Source organism: Muntiacus reevesi, chromosome 3, assembly GCF_963930625.1.
Source record: "Muntiacus reevesi chromosome 3, mMunRee1.1, whole genome shotgun sequence".
Lineage (NCBI taxonomy): Eukaryota > Metazoa > Chordata > Mammalia > Artiodactyla > Cervidae > Muntiacus > Muntiacus reevesi.
Genome location: NC_089251.1, coordinates 66,436,593 through 66,457,972, shown reverse-complemented (window position 1 = coordinate 66,457,972; position 21,380 = coordinate 66,436,593). Strand labels below are relative to the sequence as shown.

General features: G+C 38.4%; 1 protein-coding gene across 1 annotated transcript in view; it reads left to right on the top strand.

Moving 5' to 3' along the window:
• Positions 1-15,515, top strand: part of ACYP2 (acylphosphatase 2) — a 173,544-nt gene extending 158,029 nt beyond the window's left edge. The window contains exon 4 of the mRNA XM_065929295.1: positions 14,898-15,515. Coding sequence (XP_065785367.1) covers positions 14,898-15,012 — 115 coding nt within the window. The 3' untranslated portion in view covers positions 15,013-15,515. The remainder of the gene's footprint in view (positions 1-14,897) is intronic.
• The last annotated feature ends 5,865 nt before the right edge of the window (positions 15,516-21,380 follow it).

The following is a 21,380-nucleotide window of genomic DNA, read 5'->3' as shown; positions in this document are numbered from 1 at the left end:
GGTCCAAGAGTGGGCTCTTGTCTAACACTTGGAAATGAATTGTCCAAGGAGACACATGTGCTGACAAAGCAAAGACTATTGGAAAGGGGCATCTGGGCAGAGAGCAACATGGTAAGGGAAGCCAGGAGTCCTGCTCAGTCACCTAGCTCAGTATTTATGGTAATGGAGATTGCAGGTTGTCTCTGGCCAGTCATCTTGCTTGGCCCAATACTGGTCTGACTCAGGGTCCTTCCTGGTGGCATCCATATATCTCAGCCAAGATGGGTTCTAGTGTGAAGGATTCTGGGAATTTGGTAGGATATATTATGGGCTGGCATCCTCCTCCACCACCATGTTCCTTATTGGGACCTCCTACCAGGAGATAATTCATGCAAGTGGTTACCATCGTGCCTGGCCAAGGCAGGAGGTTTCAGTCAACAGTTCCCTAACACTAACACCACACTTCATGGTTACCTCCCTCTTCTTTGGTAACTCTTTCTACCTGTCCTCTATCTGCTTCTGCATTCCACTTGGCCTGTAAATACTGGTTTTCCTTGGGATTCTGTTCTAGTGCTGAGAAGAACTCCAAATCAGAGGGAGTTTACAAAACTGTTGCTATCATACAGGACAAGGAAAAAATATACATATATTTCTAATCTTTTGTATCCCATAGTATAGAGTTTCATGAAGTTCTTGTTAACTGAATAGCATTAGTGTCTGCATGCTCACTCAGTTGTGTCCAACTCTTTGCGGTCCTATAGACTGTAGCCCGCCAGACTCCTCTGTCCCTGAGATTTCCCAGGAAAGAATACTGGAGTGGGTTGTATGTGTGTGTTTAAATTCTCCTTTGAATCAGAACCTTCCAGGTTCTCTCATTAATTAATGTATTGAATTGAAATCTTTGACACGTCATATTGTATTTGCATGAGAATCACAGTTTTAACAGCTTATACTTTAGCAGCCAATTCTATGGAGTTGCTCCAACAGGCCCATTCAGATCTGTTCTTCTAGCCCTTCAGTGGTTTTGTAAGGAGTTAATTCCCTATATTAAACTCCATGTAAACTAGCTAAGGTGGTTTTCATTACCTGCTGTTTCATTACCTGACTGATACAATAGCTAAAAATTATTAAGTGCTTCTGTTGTCATTTGTTCTTTAGTTGCTGTCATATCTGACTCTTTTGTGACCCCATGGGCTATAGCCCCACCAGGGTTCGCTGTCCATGGGATTTTCCAAGTAAGAATACTGGAATGGGTTGCCATTTCCTCCTCCAGGGGATCTTCCCAACCTAGGGATCAAACCCATGTCTCCCGCATTGCAGGTAGATTTTTTACCAGTGACTCACCAGGGAAGAGTATTCTCTAGATAGTCTTTCAAACGATTTACACAGATTCTCTTGTTTAACCTTCATAACAATTCTCTGAGGTAGGCTACATACTCTCCTTTTCACAGATGAAGCACTGAGGGTCTAAGAAACCTACCCAGGATGACCAGTTGGGAAATGGTAGCTGGATTCACATCCAAGCAGAATGATCCTAAAGTCCACTTCATCACCACTGTGCTCCAGCAATGATTTTCTTGCGACTACATGAAACAGATGAGCACACCTGTCACTTTGTGGACCTGGAAACTGTCGTGTGGCAGAAAAACCAGGTTTCAATCATGCCTTCACTTTTGCCTTCTCTGCATCTAGGCCCTTGATTCAGCTGGCTGGTTCTCAGTGTCCTGGGCATAGCTCATGTTGGGTAGTTCTTGCAGACTCTCCCCAAAATGAGGAGGTTGAGTGACATGCCATTTCCCACTGCAGCTGAGAAGCAGCTCCACCAAGAACAAGAGTTTTTACTAGTGGAGCTGCACTGAAGTGCGTGCCTTGGAAGCTTACAGTTTGCCAAGCAGGCTGTCCATCATCTTTAGCAAAGGCAGAGAAGGATAAAATAACTGCTTTTAAGGGCCTGCTGGGTGTCAGACATTGCCTTAGGCAATTTATTTACATTCTCTTTAATCCTTTCACGAACAGTGAAGCATTATCCTATTTTAAAGATGAAGACTCTGGTTTCAGCTTAATTATGGATATCCTAGGATTCCCCTAGTAATCACTGAACTCTTCACTAATACCTAACAGAAACTCTAGACATTATATCAAAATGCCTTCAAAATACTTGTATTGATAATATATTATTTGTCCACATGTAACTGGATAATCAAACTTGCTAAATAAGAAGAATAGCAAAAATATTATGTGCTGCCCTTCCATTTTTAATGTTAGTTTGAAAGCTTGAAATAAGCAGACAACTCAATATTTTCCAGCATGCATCACGTTAGCTTTTAATTCATTAGCTGTCTTTTCCTACTGTCTGCTTTCTTGCTATGGTCTACATTTTATACTGGTGCTGCAGAGATACGTGAAAGTATTATGCTGCCCCACTTTAGTCCTAGGAAATAGAACTGCTATGAATTATTAATAGTATTGGCTTTCTAATGCTTTATTGATCATTTCACCTCTTCGTTTCACAGAAGGATATTAGTTAGATGGGATTTTTTTCCCCACCACCCCAGAAGCTTACTATGTTTTGCAGGAAACACTAACTGACTTGAGTTGCAGAACAGATGGTCCTATGTTGATTTCCACCTCTAGCTGTGATGGAGTCTCCCTCCATGCCATGCTTCTGTATCCTTGCTCAGTGATAGGTTAATAGGAAAGTTTTCAAACGGTGCTCTTCAGAGCGCTTAGGATTTCCCAGCGGTGCCTGAGGTGCAGTTGGTGGAAAAAAGGCCTGGGGTGAGGGGCGGGGTTCTGCACCCCCCACCCCCACCTCAACTGTTCCTTTGTTCAGAGAAGCACTTCACTCCTGCTATAAGCATTAAGCTTTGGGGCAAGATTATGTTGGGAGGATTCTTTTTTCTTTTTTAAAGCATAAAATTTTAAAATTAATACAGCACATAAATAGTAGGTATCTGTACACATACTTGGGATATAAAGAAAAGTGTCTAAGGATAATCACAGTATGTATGAGCATATACAACCAACTATGCGCTGACTCTGACTAATGTGGTGGCATGTCATGTGACTGGGTTTGCAGTATGGACTTGGCCCTCCTGTGGGGTTCACATAGGAACTGACTTCACTCAGAGTTCAGTGAACTCACTGAACTCTGAGTGAAGTTCAGTGACTATGTTTATTTATATTGTGAGTAAACTCACAGTCACAAGAAATACAGTAAAAGTTAGGAACTGGCAAAAATACATGGACAGATTGCTTGAATAAACTTTGTTCACAGGCTTATATTCAGGTTATTAGGTCAGATCCATAGGCCTCTAACTTCCTTTAAGAGACTGAATATTGTCATTACTTGAGTTATTTCATAGGGGACGGCCACAGACAAAATATTTACTCACTTTCTGTAATAAAAGCAACTATGTCTTTACCTTTCAAAGAATTTTTTTTAAAAAATGCACGAGGGTTTTGTTTTGTTTGAGGTAAAAATCAAAGCATTAACAGGTCGTGCTCAGGGTTCCTTTCTGTGTGTGGCGTGCACAGACCCTAGGAATGCCCCTTCCTCTCATGCATGGAAGGTGCAGACCTGTGGAGAGCAGAAAGGTGACAGAGACTCAATTCATTCAGTAAATACATATTGAGGGCCCACTATCATTGGGCATCCTGCTAGAGGGTGGGGACCCTCTCTTCCTAGAACTTGCATTCTAATGTGGAGGAGGCAGGTAGTGAATACATAAACAATCATATAAACATAGCAATTATAGAATGTGCTAATTCCCATGATGCTCACAACAGCATGGGAGCGGGGCCCTTTTTAGATACAGACCATCAGAGAAAGGTCTCTGGGAGGGCAGACACCTAAGTGCATTTTAGAAGGCCACAGCTGGCCTCTTTGCTGGCTGCCAAGGCCATAAATATGTGGCACTTACTGTACTTGATGGCTGAGTGTGTGCCATCTGCACCCATGAATTAGAGACAAGGCTGTGGAAACCTGGAGGGGACTGAGAGTTGGCGACTCTCTGAACAGGAACAGAAAAACACAGCATACTTAATTTATTAAACGAATAGATTTTTCCTTGGTCATTTAATATTTATCAGCATTGTGTTTTATTAATTTCTTTTTAATGCAAAGATGGCCTGCAGAACACTTAAATGTAATATGGACAAGATCATTGTCCTTTGCTATTTCATAAAAATTGTTTTCACAACTGTGTATGGTTCTCATCAGCCACGTAAGAAAGTGTATCCATAATAAAATTCCTTCTATTATTTCCTCATAATTGTTAAAGACACCATGATTTGGGGAAGAGAATTAAACTTCACAAAAATAAGTTTCATTTTCAAAATCTCTACATAAGGCACTTACTGGTATTACAGTGAAGAGAGAACATGGTTTTCAAGTAACATGACTTTTGTCAATAGAATTTTCCAGTTTACATCCTTTCTTTTGTTTTTTAAAGCCTGCCAGTGGATCATGTTGCTTAAATAAAAATACCTGAAAGATATATGCACACAAAACCAACTCAGATTTACAGCAGAAATAATAGATCTCTTTCAAGCGAGTATAACTCACCCATCTATCTAACCATCCATTCAGTATTTATGGAGTCTACAAAACTAATAGGTAAAATATGCTACAGTTAGAGCATGTATTAGTGTATTATGATCTTGCTGGCCTCTTGGCTGGGTGCATTGTTCGTGATTCAGTTTTTCTCTGTAGCAATTCTCTGAAGGGCATTGTAAGCAGCCAAAATATGGCTAAAAAAAAAGAAAGTGAAAGTGTGAGTTGCTCAGTTGTGTCCAACTCTTTACGACCCCATGGGCTATAGCCCACCAGGCTCCTCTGTCTGTGGAATTCTCCAGGCAAGAATACTGGAGTGGGCTGCCATTCCCTCCTCCAGGGGATCTTCCTGACCCAGGGATCGAATCTGTGTCTCCTGCATTGCAGGCGGATTCTTTACCATCTGAGCCACTGAAATGTGGCTAGAGAGACTAAAATAAAGAGCAATTTTAAATTATCCTGTCAATGTGTTAAAAATTGACAGAATGAATTTAAAAATACATGGGGTGGTTAACCTAGGCATTCCAAAAAAAAGAAAAAAACTATTATATCACCAAGGAAGTTTGGTAAGGTATCTGATTACAACATGAGAGATCACTAGTTTCTCTATGTATCAGTTTAAAAATATGATAATTAAAAAGCATCTTGTTCAAAACAGCAAAAAAACAGTACATATCTAAGTATAAACTTACAAAAAAATAAACAGGACATGAATTGAAGCAAACAAAATTTTAATGAGGAACATAAACACTTGAACAAAAGTAGACAAAACAGTTATTTTTTTTATACAGGACTCTTGAAGTTTAATAATTTTTCAAAGTAATGCAAGAGCATCAGTCAAGAGAACGTATTTTTAAAAAGGCATAATTTGGTTTAATTTACTATAATTGATTTCCAAGTGTTTTTAAAAGCAGTCTACAAAGATTTCTTTTTTGTCTTGCTTTATGAGAAATAAGAGCTTCCCTGACAGTTTAGTTGGCAAAGAATTTGCCTGCAATGCAGGAGACTCAGGTTCGATTCCTGGATTGGGAAGATCCCCTGGAGAAGGGAAAGCCTACCCACTCAAGTATTCTGGCCTAGAGAATTCCATGGGTCCACGGGGTTGCAAAGAGTCATTATAGATAACTGTATCATGAAGATTTGGGGGGATTCCCTGGTGGCTCAGAGAGTAAAGGGTCTGCCTACAATGTGAGAGACCTGAGTTGAGAAACACTGATCAGCAGATTGCATCTTTGAAAAGGGAGGTCAAATCACCCAGTTCTTTATGAGAAATAAATAAAAATTACTCAATTATTGACTTCTCTTGCTTTATTCATTTTCAGTACTTCACTTTTATTCATAAATATTCATGAAAAATGAAGTTAATATTGAATAATTTTAATACATATAACTTTTAAAAATTATTTTTTTTCCATTTATTTTTATTAGTTGGAGGCTAATTATTTTATGGTATTATAGTGGGTTTTGTCATACATTGACATGAATCAGCCATGGATTTACATGTATTCCCCATCCCAATCCCCCCTTCCACCTCCCTCTCCACCCAGTTCCTCTGGGTCTTCCCAGTGCACCAGGTCCGAGCACTTGTCTCATACATCCAGCCTGGACTGGTGATCTGTTTCACCCTAGATAATATACATGTTTCAATGCTGTTCTCTCTAAACATGCCACCCTTGCCTTCTCCCACAGAGTCCAAAAGTCTGTTCTGTACATCTGTGCCTCTTTTTCTGTTTTGCATATAGGGTTATCATTACCATCTTTCTAAATTCCATATATATGCGTTAGTATACTGTATTGGTCTTTATCTTTCTGGCTTACTTCACTCTGTATAATGGGCTCCAGTTTCATCCATCTCATTAGAACTGATTCAAATGAATTCTTTTTAATGGCTGAGTAATATTCCATGGTGTATATGTACCACAGCTTCCTTATCCATTCATCTGCTGATGGGCATCTAGGTTGCTTCCATGTCCTGGCTATTATAAACAGTGCTGCGATGAACATTGGGGTGCACGTGTCTCTTTCAGATCTGGTTTCCTCGGTGTGTATGCCCAGAAGTGGGATTGCTGGGTCATATGGCAGTTCTATTTCCAGTTTTTTAAGAAATCTCCACACTCTTCTCCATAGCGGCTGTACTAGTTTGCATTCCCACCAACTGTGTAAGAGGGTTCCCTTTTCTCCACACCCTCTCCAGCATTTATTGCTTGTAGACTTTTGGATAGCAGCCATCCTGACTGGCGTGTAATGGTACCTCATTGTGGTTTTGATTTGCATTTCTCTGATAATGAGTGATGTTGAGCACCTTTTCATGTGTTTGTTAACCATCTGTATGTCTTTGAAGAAATGTCTGTTTAGTTCTTTGGCCCGTTTTTTGATTGGGTCATTTATTTTTCTGGAATTGAGCTTCAGGAGTTGCTTGTATATTTTTGAGATTAATCCTTTGTCTGTTGCTTCATTTGCTATTATTTTCTCCCAATGTGAGGGCTGTCTTTTCACCTTCCTTATAGTTTCCTTTGTTGTGCTTTCATTAGGTCCCATTTGTTTATTTTTGCTTTTATTTCCAATATTCTGGGAGGTGGGTCATAGAGGATCCTACTGTGATTTATGTCAGAGATTTGTTTTGCCTATGTTCTTCTCTAGGAGTTTTATAGTTTCTGGTCTTACATTTAGGTCTTTAATCCATTTTGAGTCTATTTTTGTGCATGGTGTTAGAAAGTGTTCTAGTTTCATTCTTTTACAAGTGGTTGACCAGTTTTCCCAGCACCACTTGTTAAAGAGGTTGTCTTTTTTCCATTGTATATTCTTGCCTCCTTTGTCGAAGATAAGGTGTCCATAGGTTCATGGATTTATCTCTGGGCTTTCTATTTTGTTCCATTGATCTATATTTCTGTCTTTGTGCCAGTACCATACTGTCTTGATGACTGTGACTTTGTAGTATAGTCTGAAGTCAGGCAGGTTGATTCCTCCAGTTCCATTCTTCTTTCTCAAGATTACTTTGGCTATTCGAGGTTTTTTGTATTTCCATACAAATTGTGAAATTATTTGTTCTAGTTCTGTGAAAAATACCATTGGTAGCTTGATAGGGATTGCATTGAATCTATAGATTGCTTTGGGTAGTATAACCATTCTGACAATATTGATTCTTCCAATCCATGAACACGGTATATTTCTCCATCTGTTTGTGTCCTCTTTGACTTCTTTCATCAGTGTTTTATAGTTTTCTATGTATAGGTCTTTTGTTTCTTTAGGTAGATATACTCCTAAGTATTTATTCTTTTTGTTGCAATGGTGAATGGTATTGTTTCCTTAATTTCTCTTTCTGTTTTCTCGTTAGTGTATAGGAATGCAAGGGATTTCTGTGTGTTAATTTTATATCCTGCAACTTTACTATATTCATTGATTAGCTCTAGTAATTTTCTGGTAGAGTCTTTAGGGTTTTCTATGTAGAGTATCATGTCATCTGCAAACAGCAAGAGTTTCACTTCATCTTTTCCTATCTGGATTCCTTTTACTTCTTTTTCTGCTCTGATTGCTGTGGCCAACACTTCCAAAACTATGTTGAATAGTAGTGGTGAGAGTGGGCACCCTTGTCTTGTTCCTGATTTCAGGGGAAATCTTTCAATTTTTCACCATTGAGGGTAATGCTTGCTGTGGGTTTGTCATATATAACTTTTATTATGTTGAGGTATGTCTTCTATTCCTGCTTTCTGGAGAGTTTAATCATAAAAGGATGTTGAATTTTGTCAAAGGCTTTTTCAGCATCTATTGAGATAATCATATGGTTTTTATCTTTCAATTTGTTAATGTGGTGTATTACATTGATTGATTTGTGGATATTAAAGAATCTTTGCATTCCTGGGATAAAGCCCACTTGGTCATGATGTATGTTTTTTTTAATATGTTGTTGGATTCTGTTTGCTAGAATTTTGTTAAGGAGTTTTGCATCTATGTTCATCAGTGATATTGACCTGTAGTTTTCTTTTTTTGTGGCATCTTTGTCTGTTTTGGAATTAGGGTGATGGTGACCTCATAGAATGAGTTTGAAAGTTTACCTTCTTCTGCAATTTTCTGGAAGAGTTTGAGTAAGATAGGTGTTAGCTCTTCTCTAAATTTTTGGTAGAATTCAGCTGTGAAGCCATCTGGTCCTGGGCTTTTGTTTGCTGGAAGATTTCTGATTACAGTTTCGATTTCCTTGCTTGTGATGAGTCTGTTAAGATCTTCTATTTCTTTCTGGTTCAGTTTTGGAAAGTTACACTTTTCTAAGAGTTTATCCATTTCTTCCAAGTGGTCCATTTTATTGGCATAGAGCTGCTGGTAGTAGTCTCTTATGATCCTTTGTATTTCAGTGTTGTCTGTCGTGATCTCTCCATTTTCATTTCTAATTTTATTAATTTGGTTCTTCTCCCTTTGTTTCTTAATGAGTCTTGCTAACGGTTTGTCAATTTTGTTTATTTTTTCAAAAAACCAGCTTTTAGCTTTGTTGATTTTTGCTATGGTCTCTTTAGTTTCTTTTGCATTTATTTCTGCCCTAATTTTTAAGATTTCTTTCCTTCTACTAACCCTGGGGTTCTTCATTTCTTCCTTCTGTAGTTGCCTTAGCTGTAGAGTTAGGTTATTTATTTGACTTTTTCTTGTTTCTTGAGGTAAGCCTGTAATGCTATGAACCTTCCCCTTAGCACTGCTTTTACAGTGTCCCATAGGTTTTGGGTTGTTGTTTTTTCATTTTCATTCGTTTCTATGCATGATTTGATTTCATCTTTGAAAAGGGAGGTCAAATCACCCAGTTCTTTGTGAGAAATAAATAAAAATTACTCAATTATTGACTTCTCTTGCTTTATTCATTTTCAGTACTTCACCTTTATTCATAAATATTCATGAAAAATAAAGTTAATATTGAATAATTTTAATACATATAACTTTAAAAAATTATTTTTCATTTTATATTGGACTATAGTTGATTAACAGTGTTAGTTTCAGGTATATAGCAAAGTGATTCAGTTATACATGTGAATGTATCTATTGTTTTTCAAATTCTTTCCCCATTTAGGTTATTACAGAATACTGAGCAGAGTTCCCTGTGCTATACAATAAATCCTTGTTGGTTATCTATTTTAAATATAGCAGTGTTTATATGTCAGTCCCAAACTCCTTATTTATCCCTCCCTCCAACATTCCCCCTTTGGTAATCATAAATCACTCTGTAAGTCTGTGAGTCTGTTTCTGTTTTGTAAATAAGTTCATTTGTATCTTTTTTTTTTTAAGATTCTACATGTAAGCAATATCAGATGGTATCTGTCTTTCACTCAGAATAACAATCTCTAGGCCCATCTATGTTGCTGGAAATAGTGTTACAGTAGGTCCCCTACCTGGGCTTTCCTGGTGGCTCAGCTGGCAGAGAATCCACCTGCGATGTGGGAGACCTAGAGGAGGGAATGGCTACCCACTCCAGTATTCTGGCCTGGAGAACTGCATGGACTCTCCAGTCCATGGGGTCACAAAAGTTGGACGCAACTGAGGGACTTTCACTTTCCCCTACCTATGAGTGAGTTCCGTTCCAAGAGTGCATTTGTAAGTCCAATTTGTTCGAAAGTTCAACAAAGACAGCCTAGGTACCCAACTAACACAATCGGCTATATAATACTGTACTGTAATGGGTTTATAATAATTTTCACACAAATAATACATATAAAACAAACACAAAATTTTTTTTATCTTAACAGTACAGCACCTTGAAAAGTACAGTAATATGGTACAATAGCTGGCATCCAGGGGCTGGCATCAAGTGAACAGGCAAGAAGAGTCATTAATTGGAGGAGAGGGAGAAGGTGGGAGATGGTAGAGCTGAAGAGTCGTCATCCAATAGCAGATGGAGGGCAGGCTGCAATGTCACTCACGCCTGATGATGATGGCACAGGTTCTGGTTCCTTGCTGGATTCAGTTCTATATGTCCTCTTGAAGAAACCAGTGATGTCTGGGTAGTAGCATCCATGCCATGGATGACATGACAGCACTGGACTGCATCCTCAGTCTCTTTGATTCTTCAATTACTTCTTCCTTGTGCCTCTCTCTGTCCTTTGTCTGGGCTTCCACTTCCATCAGGTCTTCATTAGGAAGCTCCCCGTTTGGCATAGCAAAAGTACTGTAAAGTACAAAAGCACAACCACGTGTGGAGGATGCACACACGTGACAACATATACCACTCATCTGTCAGTGGACACTGAGGGCTGCTTCCGTGTCTTGGCTATTGTAGACAACACTGTGCTGAACACGGGTGCATATATCCTTTCAAATCATTATTTCCTCTGGATATATGCCCAAGAGTGGGATTGATGTGTCATACAGCTTCCCTGGTGGCTCAGATGGTAAAGAATCCACCTACAGTGCGGAAGACGTGGGTTCAATCCCGGGGTTGGGAGCATCCTCTGGAGGAGGGTGTGGCAACCCACTCCAGTATTCTTGCCTGGAGAATCCCATGGACAGAGGAGCCTGGTGGGCTACAGTTCATAGGGTCCCAGAGAGTCGGACATGACTGAGTGACTAAGCACAGCATGGTAGCTCTATTTTTACTTTTTTAAGGAACCTCCATACTGTTCTCCATAGAGGCTGTACCAATTTACATTCCCACCGATAGTGCAGGAGGGTTCCCATTTCTTTATACCCTCTCCAGCATTTATTGTTTGTAGACATTTTGATGATGGCCATTCTGACTGGTATAAGACAATATCTCATTGTGATTTGCCTTTCTCTAATAACTAGAAATGTTGAACATCTTTTCATATGCCTCTTGGCCATCTGTATGTCTTCTTCGGAGAAAATTTAGGTCTTCTGAGCATTTTTTTTTTTTATTGCGTTGTTTCTTTCCACCAAAGAACCAGCTTTTAGTTTCATTGATCTTTTCTGTTGTTTTGTCTCTATTTCACTTATTTCTGCTCTGATCTTTATGTTTTCTTTCCTTCTATTAACTTTGGGTTTTGTTTGTTCTTATTCCTCTAATTGCTTTAGATGTAAGGTTAGGTTGAGGAAAGAACCCCGTTTTAAATATCTATGTATGCATCCCAGTATCTAGAATATACCTTTCATGCAGTGTTATTTATTGAAATGAATTAATGGGTACTGTTGGATTATGTGTTTCCTTTTCACATGAAGGGGGATTGGAAAACTATGACATTCCCAATCTCATCCTCACTAATTAGATAAAAATTTGTGACCAGTTATTTTTTGGCTAGAAAAACACCTCTGCCATTTACAGATCTGAGCCACCCCTATCAATGGCAAGAGCAGCACATAAAGAGCACATCTTTCCAAGGGACAGATGACCGGAACACTCCTAGGTGAGTAGGCAAGTCAGGCAACATGGATGGCATGTGTGGAGCCATGGCATACAGGGCCCCTCCACTTCTTTCTCTCTCATACACACACATGCTGGTTCCAGTTCCTCTCTTATTCTTTCTTGAGTCCATTCAAATATGGCTTTCACTTCACCAAAACTGTTCTCGTCAAGGTCATCAGTGACCTGCATGTTGCTAAACACAATAGTCAACTCTCAGTTCTCACCTTACTTAACCTGCCAGAATCATTGCCCAGGTTGATCTCTCCCTGTTCCCTGAGGGCTTCATTTGACTCCAGGACACAGTTGCTCTCCCGGTTTTTCTCCTGCCTCACTGGATGCTTTGTTTTCCTTTGCTGGTTCTTCTACTTCTTGAGCTCTTAACATTGGGATGCCCTATGGCATAGTTTGTGGGCCTCTTTCTTTTTCTATCTACGTTCCTTTTCTTGGTGATCTTATTCATTCTGATGGCTTTCAGTGCTGTCTATCTGCAGACAAATTCCAAATTTTATCTCTGCAGCCAGATTTAGGGTCCAGCTGCCTACTCAGCATCTTATTCAGATGTTTAACAGACATCTCAGATTTAACATTCTAAAACTGAACTTCTCATCTTTCCCTCAAATTTGCCCTTGTCACAGTCTCTCCATTTCAGTACATGACAATCCTATTCTAGTAGTTTTTCAAACCAATAACCCAAGTGTCATCCTTCAGTCCATGTGTCAGTGTCAGCAAATCTATTGACTGTACCTTCACAATCAATGTATCCAGAATCTGATCCCTTGTCAACACTAACACGGCTCCTACTCTGAGCAAGTTACTTAACTCTTCTGTGTCTCTTTCCTTATCAATAACTTCATAGGGAAAATGGACTACAGCTTATAGAGTTAAGTTGCAGTAAACAGTAGTAAACAGTAAAGAATTCAACACAGTGCTGAGCAAACAGGCAGTGCATCATTAATGTTAGCTTTTTATTATTACTGGCCTTTCTTTTCTAGAGGGTTTCAAGGAAATTTGGTAAAATTGAAGCCATCAGCCCTTTTCATAATAACTAAACTTTATTTTTCAACACATGCAATTTTGATTTTTAAGATTTCAACTAAATGAGTTGAAGAAAAGAAAATGTGTTACTGTTCTGATGGCTTACCTTCTGAGAAAGATGTAAACATTCTCCTTACTCAGAAGAACTGTCACAGTAAGAACCAAAAAGAGGGTCACAACAAACTGCTATTTGTAAAATAAATAAGATACAAGGATTTAATCTACAGTACAGGGAACATAGCCAATATTTTATAATAACTTTAAATGGAGTTTAGTCTATAAAAATATTGAATCACTGTGTTATACACCTGGAACTAATATTGTGAATCAACTATACTCTAGTAGTAACTGAAGAATTAAGTAGCGAAACAGCAAGCTTCCCCGGTGGCTCAGTGGTAAAGAATCCACCTGCCAAGGCAGGAGACACAAGTTCAATCCCCGGTCCAGAAAGATCCCACATGCTGCGGGGCAACTAAGTTTGTGTGCTCCCGCTATTGAACCTGTGCCCTAGAGCCACAACTACTGAAGCCCGCGCGTCCTAGAGCCCATGCTCTGCACCAAGAGGAGCCACTGCAGTGAGAAGCAGGCGCTCTGCAACTAGAGAGTAGCCCCCTTTCACTGCAACTGGAAACAAAGCCCGTGCAGCAATGAAGACCCAGTACAGCCAAAAAGATAAAAATAAATAAATAGCATAGGGCAATCTGAATCACTGGAATTCCTCTCCAGCCTGTTAAGAGTAATTTTCAGCTAATCAGACAACTGTAGCTTAGAAAAGATTTTTAATTCAAGGTTATTGAGGTTGTTACATACGATACTGCATAGCTATAGACACCACTAGTTTCACAACCTCAAAGACCTTTGGGGATATGAGGAAACTTAGTGTTTCTACAACAACTGGGATAACAGCTATCAACTGTACAAAAATGCTTATTATTAACCTGTACTCCCACTTAATTTTCATCCCAACTAATTATTAATAGGTAGAAAGATTCTTGAATATCCTTAAAATATCTAAGGTGTCAGCAATATTACAGTAATCTTTTTTATATGAAGCATCTCAGGTAAATATCCAAATGTATATATTAGACAAACAATATCACTACTAAATTAAGAAAAAATATTGTACTATATAAGCAAAGAAAATTTCAGAACATTGTCCCTTTAATGCAGTTACTCTGCTAATATGTGATATGAAATGGCTTTTGAATAGATAAGATGTTTGTCTAATTTTGTTCAAATATTTACAGAAAAATCACATTTATTTTTTATTCTCTCTCATCCTGCATATATATATATATATATATATATATATATATATATATATTCAAAATGGTTTAAGAAAAGATGTTCATCTAATTTTCTTCAAATATTTACAGAAAAATCACATTCATTTTTTTATTCTCTCTCTCTCATCCTGCATATATAATTTACCATTTGCTGGCTCATAAGAAAAATCCATGGTGAATTGTTTTATTCTTTATAAAATATATTTTTATGTTGTTGCATATAAGAGCTAAGTAATAATGACTTTGGATATTTTAAAAGGAGGGAAATTACTCCACAATGAAATCATCAGGAGCTGACTATGCTTAATTGGTCATTAGCTCTTCTTTGCCCACATTTGATTTATGTTAAACTCTGATATTTTGATACAAAATTTATATTGTGTATATAATTATATATACGTATATGTGAGAGACTCAGGTTCCATCCCTGGGTTGGGAAGATCCCATGGAGGAGGGATGGCTACCCAGTCCAGCATTCTTACTAGAAGAATTCCAAGGACAAAGGAGCCAAGCAGGCTACACTACAGTCCATGGGGTCACAAACAGTCAGACATGACTGAACAACTTTGAGAGAGAGATGTCATGTATATCTTTCATATTACATGCAAAAGTTGCTTATTAAACAAAAACTCCCATTGTTACTCATTGTGGGATCATTTCAGCTAGTCCATATACACTAAAATGCTAATTTTTATTTATTTATTTTTTGTAGGAAGTCCTGGCTGAGCAAGATTGGAAGTCCTAGTTCTCGCATTGACCGCACGAACTTTTCCAATGAAAAAACCATCTCTAAACTTGAATATTCTAATTTTAGTATTCGATACTAATAGGAGAGAAATTAAAATTGTAATGCTTATACTGTACAATAGAATAGACTGTATTCTAAGTCTGCATACTAGTGACAGTAGCAGAATAGGGTAAAAAAAGAAACTTTCTGTTCCGAAAGCTGCAACATTACGTTACTAAAAATGGTTGACACTGAAATAGTTTTACTCAACAATGTTTTTAACAAGCCAAATTTAGCATTCTAAAATTTTAAATGTCATTACAAAATATTTAATATGAATATTAAACTTGTCTCATGGAATCTTTAATTCTAATGAATATTATGACATACATGTTATTTGGCTGGACATAAAATAATAAGTTAACCACTTAAAAATTATTTTTGAGTATTATCTGAATTGAGTTCTAAAATCTCTGAATAATAATTTGTTGTTAAAGTTGAGTACTTTATTTAACAATAGCAAAATAACCAGTAGTTTGATATAAATGTGTATGATGATCAGCATAGCCTTAAAATCAATAAAGAGTTAACTTTAAACTCTGATTGAAGGAGAACGTGATTCAGTACTTCTACTGGAGCTACTTAATGCTTTCTAGGAACCATATTCTTCTGTATGGTGAACAAAGGAGTGAAGAAATGGCAATGGTCGTACATAGCAAGCAGCAAGGTTTATATTTGCAACTACCCATAATGAATGTCCTATGAACCAGAAAAGGAACTGAGAGTCTAAATAAATCACACTGTTCCCCAAATTTGGGGACTTCCCAGGTGGCACTAGTGGTAAAGAACCCACCTGCCAAAGCAGGAGACTTTAAGAAACGTGGGTTCGATCCCTGAGTTGGGAAAATCCCCTGGAGGAGGGAGGGCGTGGCAACCCACCTCAGTATTCTTGCCTGGAGAGTCCCATGGACAGAGGAGCCTGGTGGGCTACAGTCCATAGGGTCACACAGAGTTGGACACCACTAAAGCGATTTAGCATAGCACAGCACAGCCCTGAAATTTGGCCTGTCGTCTGGGGATTCTCAACATATAGATGATAATTAAGCGACATAGTATTTTAAGGGAAAGTTTTATTTCTTTTTTTGGTGGGGGAGAGTTTTATTTCTACACCACAGAATTATACTCTGGAGAAATGGAAACCTTTAACTCAAATATTGGGGAATTTCAAATATATTTCAAATATATGTAGGTACAATATATCCTTATGTAGGGGCTTCCCTAGTGGCTCAGATGGTGAAGAATCTGCCTGCAGTGCGGGAGACCTGGTTCAATCCCTGGGTAAGGAAGATCCCCTGAAGAAGGGCATGGCTACCCACTCCAGTACTGTTGCTTGGAGAATCCCATAGACAGAGCAGCCTGATGGGCTACAGCCCATGCAGTCACAGAGTCTGACGCAACTGAGCGATTAACACATATTCACATATCCCTTCAGTGATTTACAAATTTTTGTAACAATGGAATCCATTAAACCAATTTACATGGAATTAAAGCAAGTGGAAAAGGACAACCATTATGACTGAAAATGGGGTTCTGTGGAGCCTGGAACACTTCGTCTCACTTTCCTTCCTGGGTCTTGTCCTCTGCAATTGTCCAATAATTTCAAATGCCTTGGGAATACAGGTTAGAAGCCATTTTTCTATCTGTGGAGCAAAACTCTATTGCTACTACTCCATGGCATAGAGAAAGAATTCAGGCCACTCTTCTCTATCTGCTGCAAGATTATAATTAAGGAGATGAAGCATGGGCTGCCTTTTTTCATTCACAATGATTAATTTGATGATAATACTGATATCAAATGTATATAAGAGAATACAGCATTAGAGAATGACAAAGATTTTTTTTTAAACTTTCCAAATAAAGAGCTTTCCTATTGTTTAATAGCCTCATCATGAGAACATAGGCAAAACACTCTCTGACATAAATCTCAGCAGGATCCTCTATGACCCACCTCCCAGAATATTGGAAATAAAAGCAAAACTAAACAAATGGGACCTAATGAAACTTAAAAGCTTTTGCACTACAAAGGAAACTATAAGTAAGGTGAAAAGACAGCCCTCAGATTGGGAGAAAATAATAGCAAAAGAAGAAACAGACAAAGGATTAATCTCAAAAATATACAAGCAACTCCTGAAGCTCAATTCCAGAAAAATAAATGACCCAATCAAAAAATGGGCCAAAGAACTAAACAGACATTTCTCCAAAGAAGACATACAGATGGCTAACAAACACACGAAAAGATGCTCAACATCACTCATTATTAGAGAAATGCAAATCAAAACCACAATGAGATACCATTACACGCCAGTCAGGATGGCTGCTATCCAAAAGTCTACAAGCAATAAATGCTGGAGAGGGTGTGGAGAAAAGGGAACCCTCTTACACTGTTGGTGGGAATGCAAACTAGTACAGCCACTATGGAAAACAGTGTGGAGATTTCTTAAAAAACTGGAAATAGAACTGCCATATGACCCAGCAATACCACTTCTGGGCATACACACCGAGGAAACCAGATCTGAAAGAGACACGTGCACCCCAATGTTCATCGCAGCACTGTTTATAATAGCCAGGACATGGAAGCAGCCTAGATGCCCATCCGCAGATGAATGGATAAGGAAGCTGTGGTACATATACACCATGGAATATTACTCAGCCATTAAAAAGAATTCATTTGAATCAGTTCTATTGAGATGGACGAAACTGGAGCCCATTATACAGAGTGAAGTAAGCCAGAAAGATAAAGAACATTACAGCATACTAACACATATATACGGAATTTAGAAAGATGGTAACAATAACCCTATATGCAAAACAGAAAAAGAAACACAGAAGTACAGAACAGACTTTTGAACTCTGTGGGAGAAGGTGAGGATGGGATGTTTCAAAAGAACAGCATGTATATTATCTATGGTGAATCAGATCACTAGCCCAGGTGGGATGCATGAGACGAGTGCTCAGGCCTGGTGCACTGGGAGGACCCAGAGGAGTCGGGTGGAGAGGGAGGTGGGAGGGGGGATCGGGATGGGGAATACGTGTAACTCAATGGCTGATTCGTGTCAATGTATGACAAAACCCACTGAAATGTTGTGAAGTAATTGGCCTCCAACTAATAAAATAAAATTAAAAAAAGAAAAATAAATAAAAAAATAAAATAAAATAAAAATAAAATTAAAAAAAAAAAATAGCCTCATCATGTAAAGACGACTCTGTTGTGTTATTCATTTGGGTTTTGCTCTCCTATTTCCCTACTCCTGGTTCAAGCAAGGTAGACAAGTCTGAGTTCCTTTGTCTCAAGAAGGGATTTGGTGCTAGATCCCCTGAAGACAACTTCTCTTCCAAGGTTTCATTTTAAAGGGGGCATTATGTTGTGAGTTGAGGAAAAAGACAAACACTACCCCTTTAGCAGGTACAAGAGAAGCAGAAGTGGCAGAAGTGAAGGGGACAAGGAGATGGTCCAAGACTTTAAGGCAATGGATTTCCCAAGAGATGGAGACCTTCCCCTTTCTCCCCAATAGCACCTCTGGGGAGATGGCCAAAACAGAGAAGGGAATAGCTATGGTCCACCCAAAAAAAGCTGGATGCAAGGCGCAGGGGCTCTCAGCCCTAGGAAGATTGCTACCCCACAGGTGCTGCAAGACATCCTGGCTACAAGTGAACATGGTGGCCTAGAGAGCAGTCATGGTAACTGGTATGGACAAGAGACCAGAGAAGTCTTTCCTCAACATTCTGTTTACTTTAGACTCTTTATTACATGATCCTTTTGAGGATGAAAGTTTCAATTTTCCAGCTCCCAGCCAGGATGAGGCTTGAAGCAGGCTCAATTTGACTTGGAGAAAGTAAAACAGACATTTCTTACAGTCAAGTTGAAAATAGAATCTGTATCTCTTTACACATTGAAAGGCTAAATGCTTTTAGAAAAATGCAATCTCAGAAGTGACACCAATATGTCACTTTTTATTACCCTGATTTCCTCTGGTAGTTCCCTTCCCTGCTCTCTTCATAAGAAAATCACACTCTGCTAGCACAATCTTCTGACTGCACAAAGTGAATCACATTAGTCAAGGCTGCTTAATGATTAATACAGAACTAAGTTCTATTACTGGATGAAAAATGTTGTAGATAATGATTAAAAATGGGTGGTTATGAATGGATAGAAAGAGGAAAAGGGTAAAGCAATTTTAAAAATGTGTTATCAAGATCAGACAGAACATCCTAATAGTGAAGTTAATGTGGCAAAATTCATACTGAACTTATGCAGGGAGTTTTAAATTTACATGTCATATTTTATCTTAATATATGATGTTACATAATTTATCATATTAAATATACATTTTGTTTAATAACAAACCTTGATAGCTTTAATTTTTCCAAAAGTAGGCATTAAAAAAAAAAAGACTAAAACAACTAAGCAAAAGATGGGTTTCTACTCCAATGACTGTTAGCTGGGAGTCTCCACACTCCACATGCCCACACCCTCCTCAAGAAGCGACACGCTGGAATTAGGGGAATATGATTTGTTAAAGCAGGTAACTATGTTTCATATATATATATAAATGCCTTTCTAAAAAGCTAACCTGAAAAGTAAAGCTCTTGACTGGAAACTGAAAAGTGAAAGTCTCTCAGTCCTATCCGACTCTTTGCAACCACATGGACTATACAGGCCATCGATTTCTCCAGGCCAGAATACTGGAGTGGGTAGCCTTTCCCTTCTCCAGGGGATCTTCCCAACCCAGGGATGGAACCCAGGTCTCCCGCATTGTGGGCAGATTCTTTACCAGCTGAGCGACCAGGGAAGATGCAAAAGATGGATCCTTTAGCAGGTTGGGTGCACAGAAGTAATAAGGGTGTGGTAGAAACGGGAGATTCTTCTATTAGGAAAGCTGTGGGCTTCTAAGCTTGAGAAAAAGCAATTCAAGTTTCATCAAAGACTGGGAATCTCTGAAGAAATGTGTGCTTCAAAAGTAGGAACTTGTGGTCACAAAGAGCAGAGAAGCACTGCAGGGGGCAACTAAGTGATGGGGGTGGATATGGCAACAACCCTCAGTAGAGTTTGACTTTGCTGGAAGGTGGTCACCATTTTTACAATGAAACATTTTCAACTCAGTCAAAGGGATTTTTCAGAACCAAATGTCTCTAAACTCATAAAGACAACAAACAATCCACTTTTAAAAATTAGCTTGTATTTGGAAATATTTTTCATATAATAGCTCTCCCTGGCCTCCATTAGTACAGGTATCAGAGCATATTCACTACTTGTTAAGAGGACAAGATTTTCATGTCTGGAACTCATTTCAGGAACTGAAAATAGGCACCATGGTATGGTAGAGGATATTCTGGTCTAGGAATCAGGAGACCTGCATTCTGGGCTCAGCCCACCCAGGGATCAACTGTGTGCTTAGATGCCCTCAATCATGAAGTCAAGAAGTTGGACTGAACTGGGACTTCTCCCAGGATTCCCATTAAGACAGAGACCTCCCAGGAGGTGGAAGGAAAGCTACTGAAGGGCAATGAGGAAGCTGGGCAGCTGAGAGCCCCAAGAAAAGCAGCCCTACTCTTTCTTTCCTATACTAGGATTCTCCAGAAGACATAGTTTGAGATGAATTCTGCCTCAAACAAAGAAACAACAAAGACACCAAATATAGTATCTTGGGTTTTTTCTAAATTTTTATAAGTGCTAAACTCAAATGCATTGCCCATTCTCTTGATCACTCTTGTCAAGTCAGTATGGTAGGTATACTTGACCTGCAGACATTTTTACTACTGTGACGAGTGAGTACTGGAAATAAATTTTTAATTTTCATAGTGGCCTCCATAAGGTCCACGATAGTTAAAATATTTCTGAAATTAATGTTCTGTTGTTCTGTTGTCTTTTATATTTTGATGTTACCAAAATAAACAAATATGCAAGGGGAAATACAAAAATATAATTAGTGGGTTAATGTACTTTATAAGGATATCTTGGAGATGTCAACCTAACATTTAGAATTATGTGTAAAAGGTAATTTTCCTTTTCTTAATAGGTTCAAGTGGTCTTGAATAAACGAAAGTCTTATAAAAATTCAAAATTTTAGCATTAAAAAGTCTAGTTGCTCTGTGATCTCACTAGCAGATTTTTCTATAAGGTGGGTTCTTGCCCCTTCTAGAGACCAAGACTTATGACTTCTCCTCTGCTGAAAGGAGGGTAAACTTTCTTGGTTGAATGTCCAAAATAATTACTTCATCCTCAAACTACATTTTTCTTTCATTAGTTTTATTTTCCATGTTGCCACAATGAACTATGCAAGAATCAGTGAATACAAATTTCTAATTGTGGCATCTTTTTGTTTTTCCTTCTAGTTTTTTTTTTTTTTTTTAATACTAGAAGACACATAGAGAAGGAAAAGATACAAGAAATTCATCATATTGGAAATG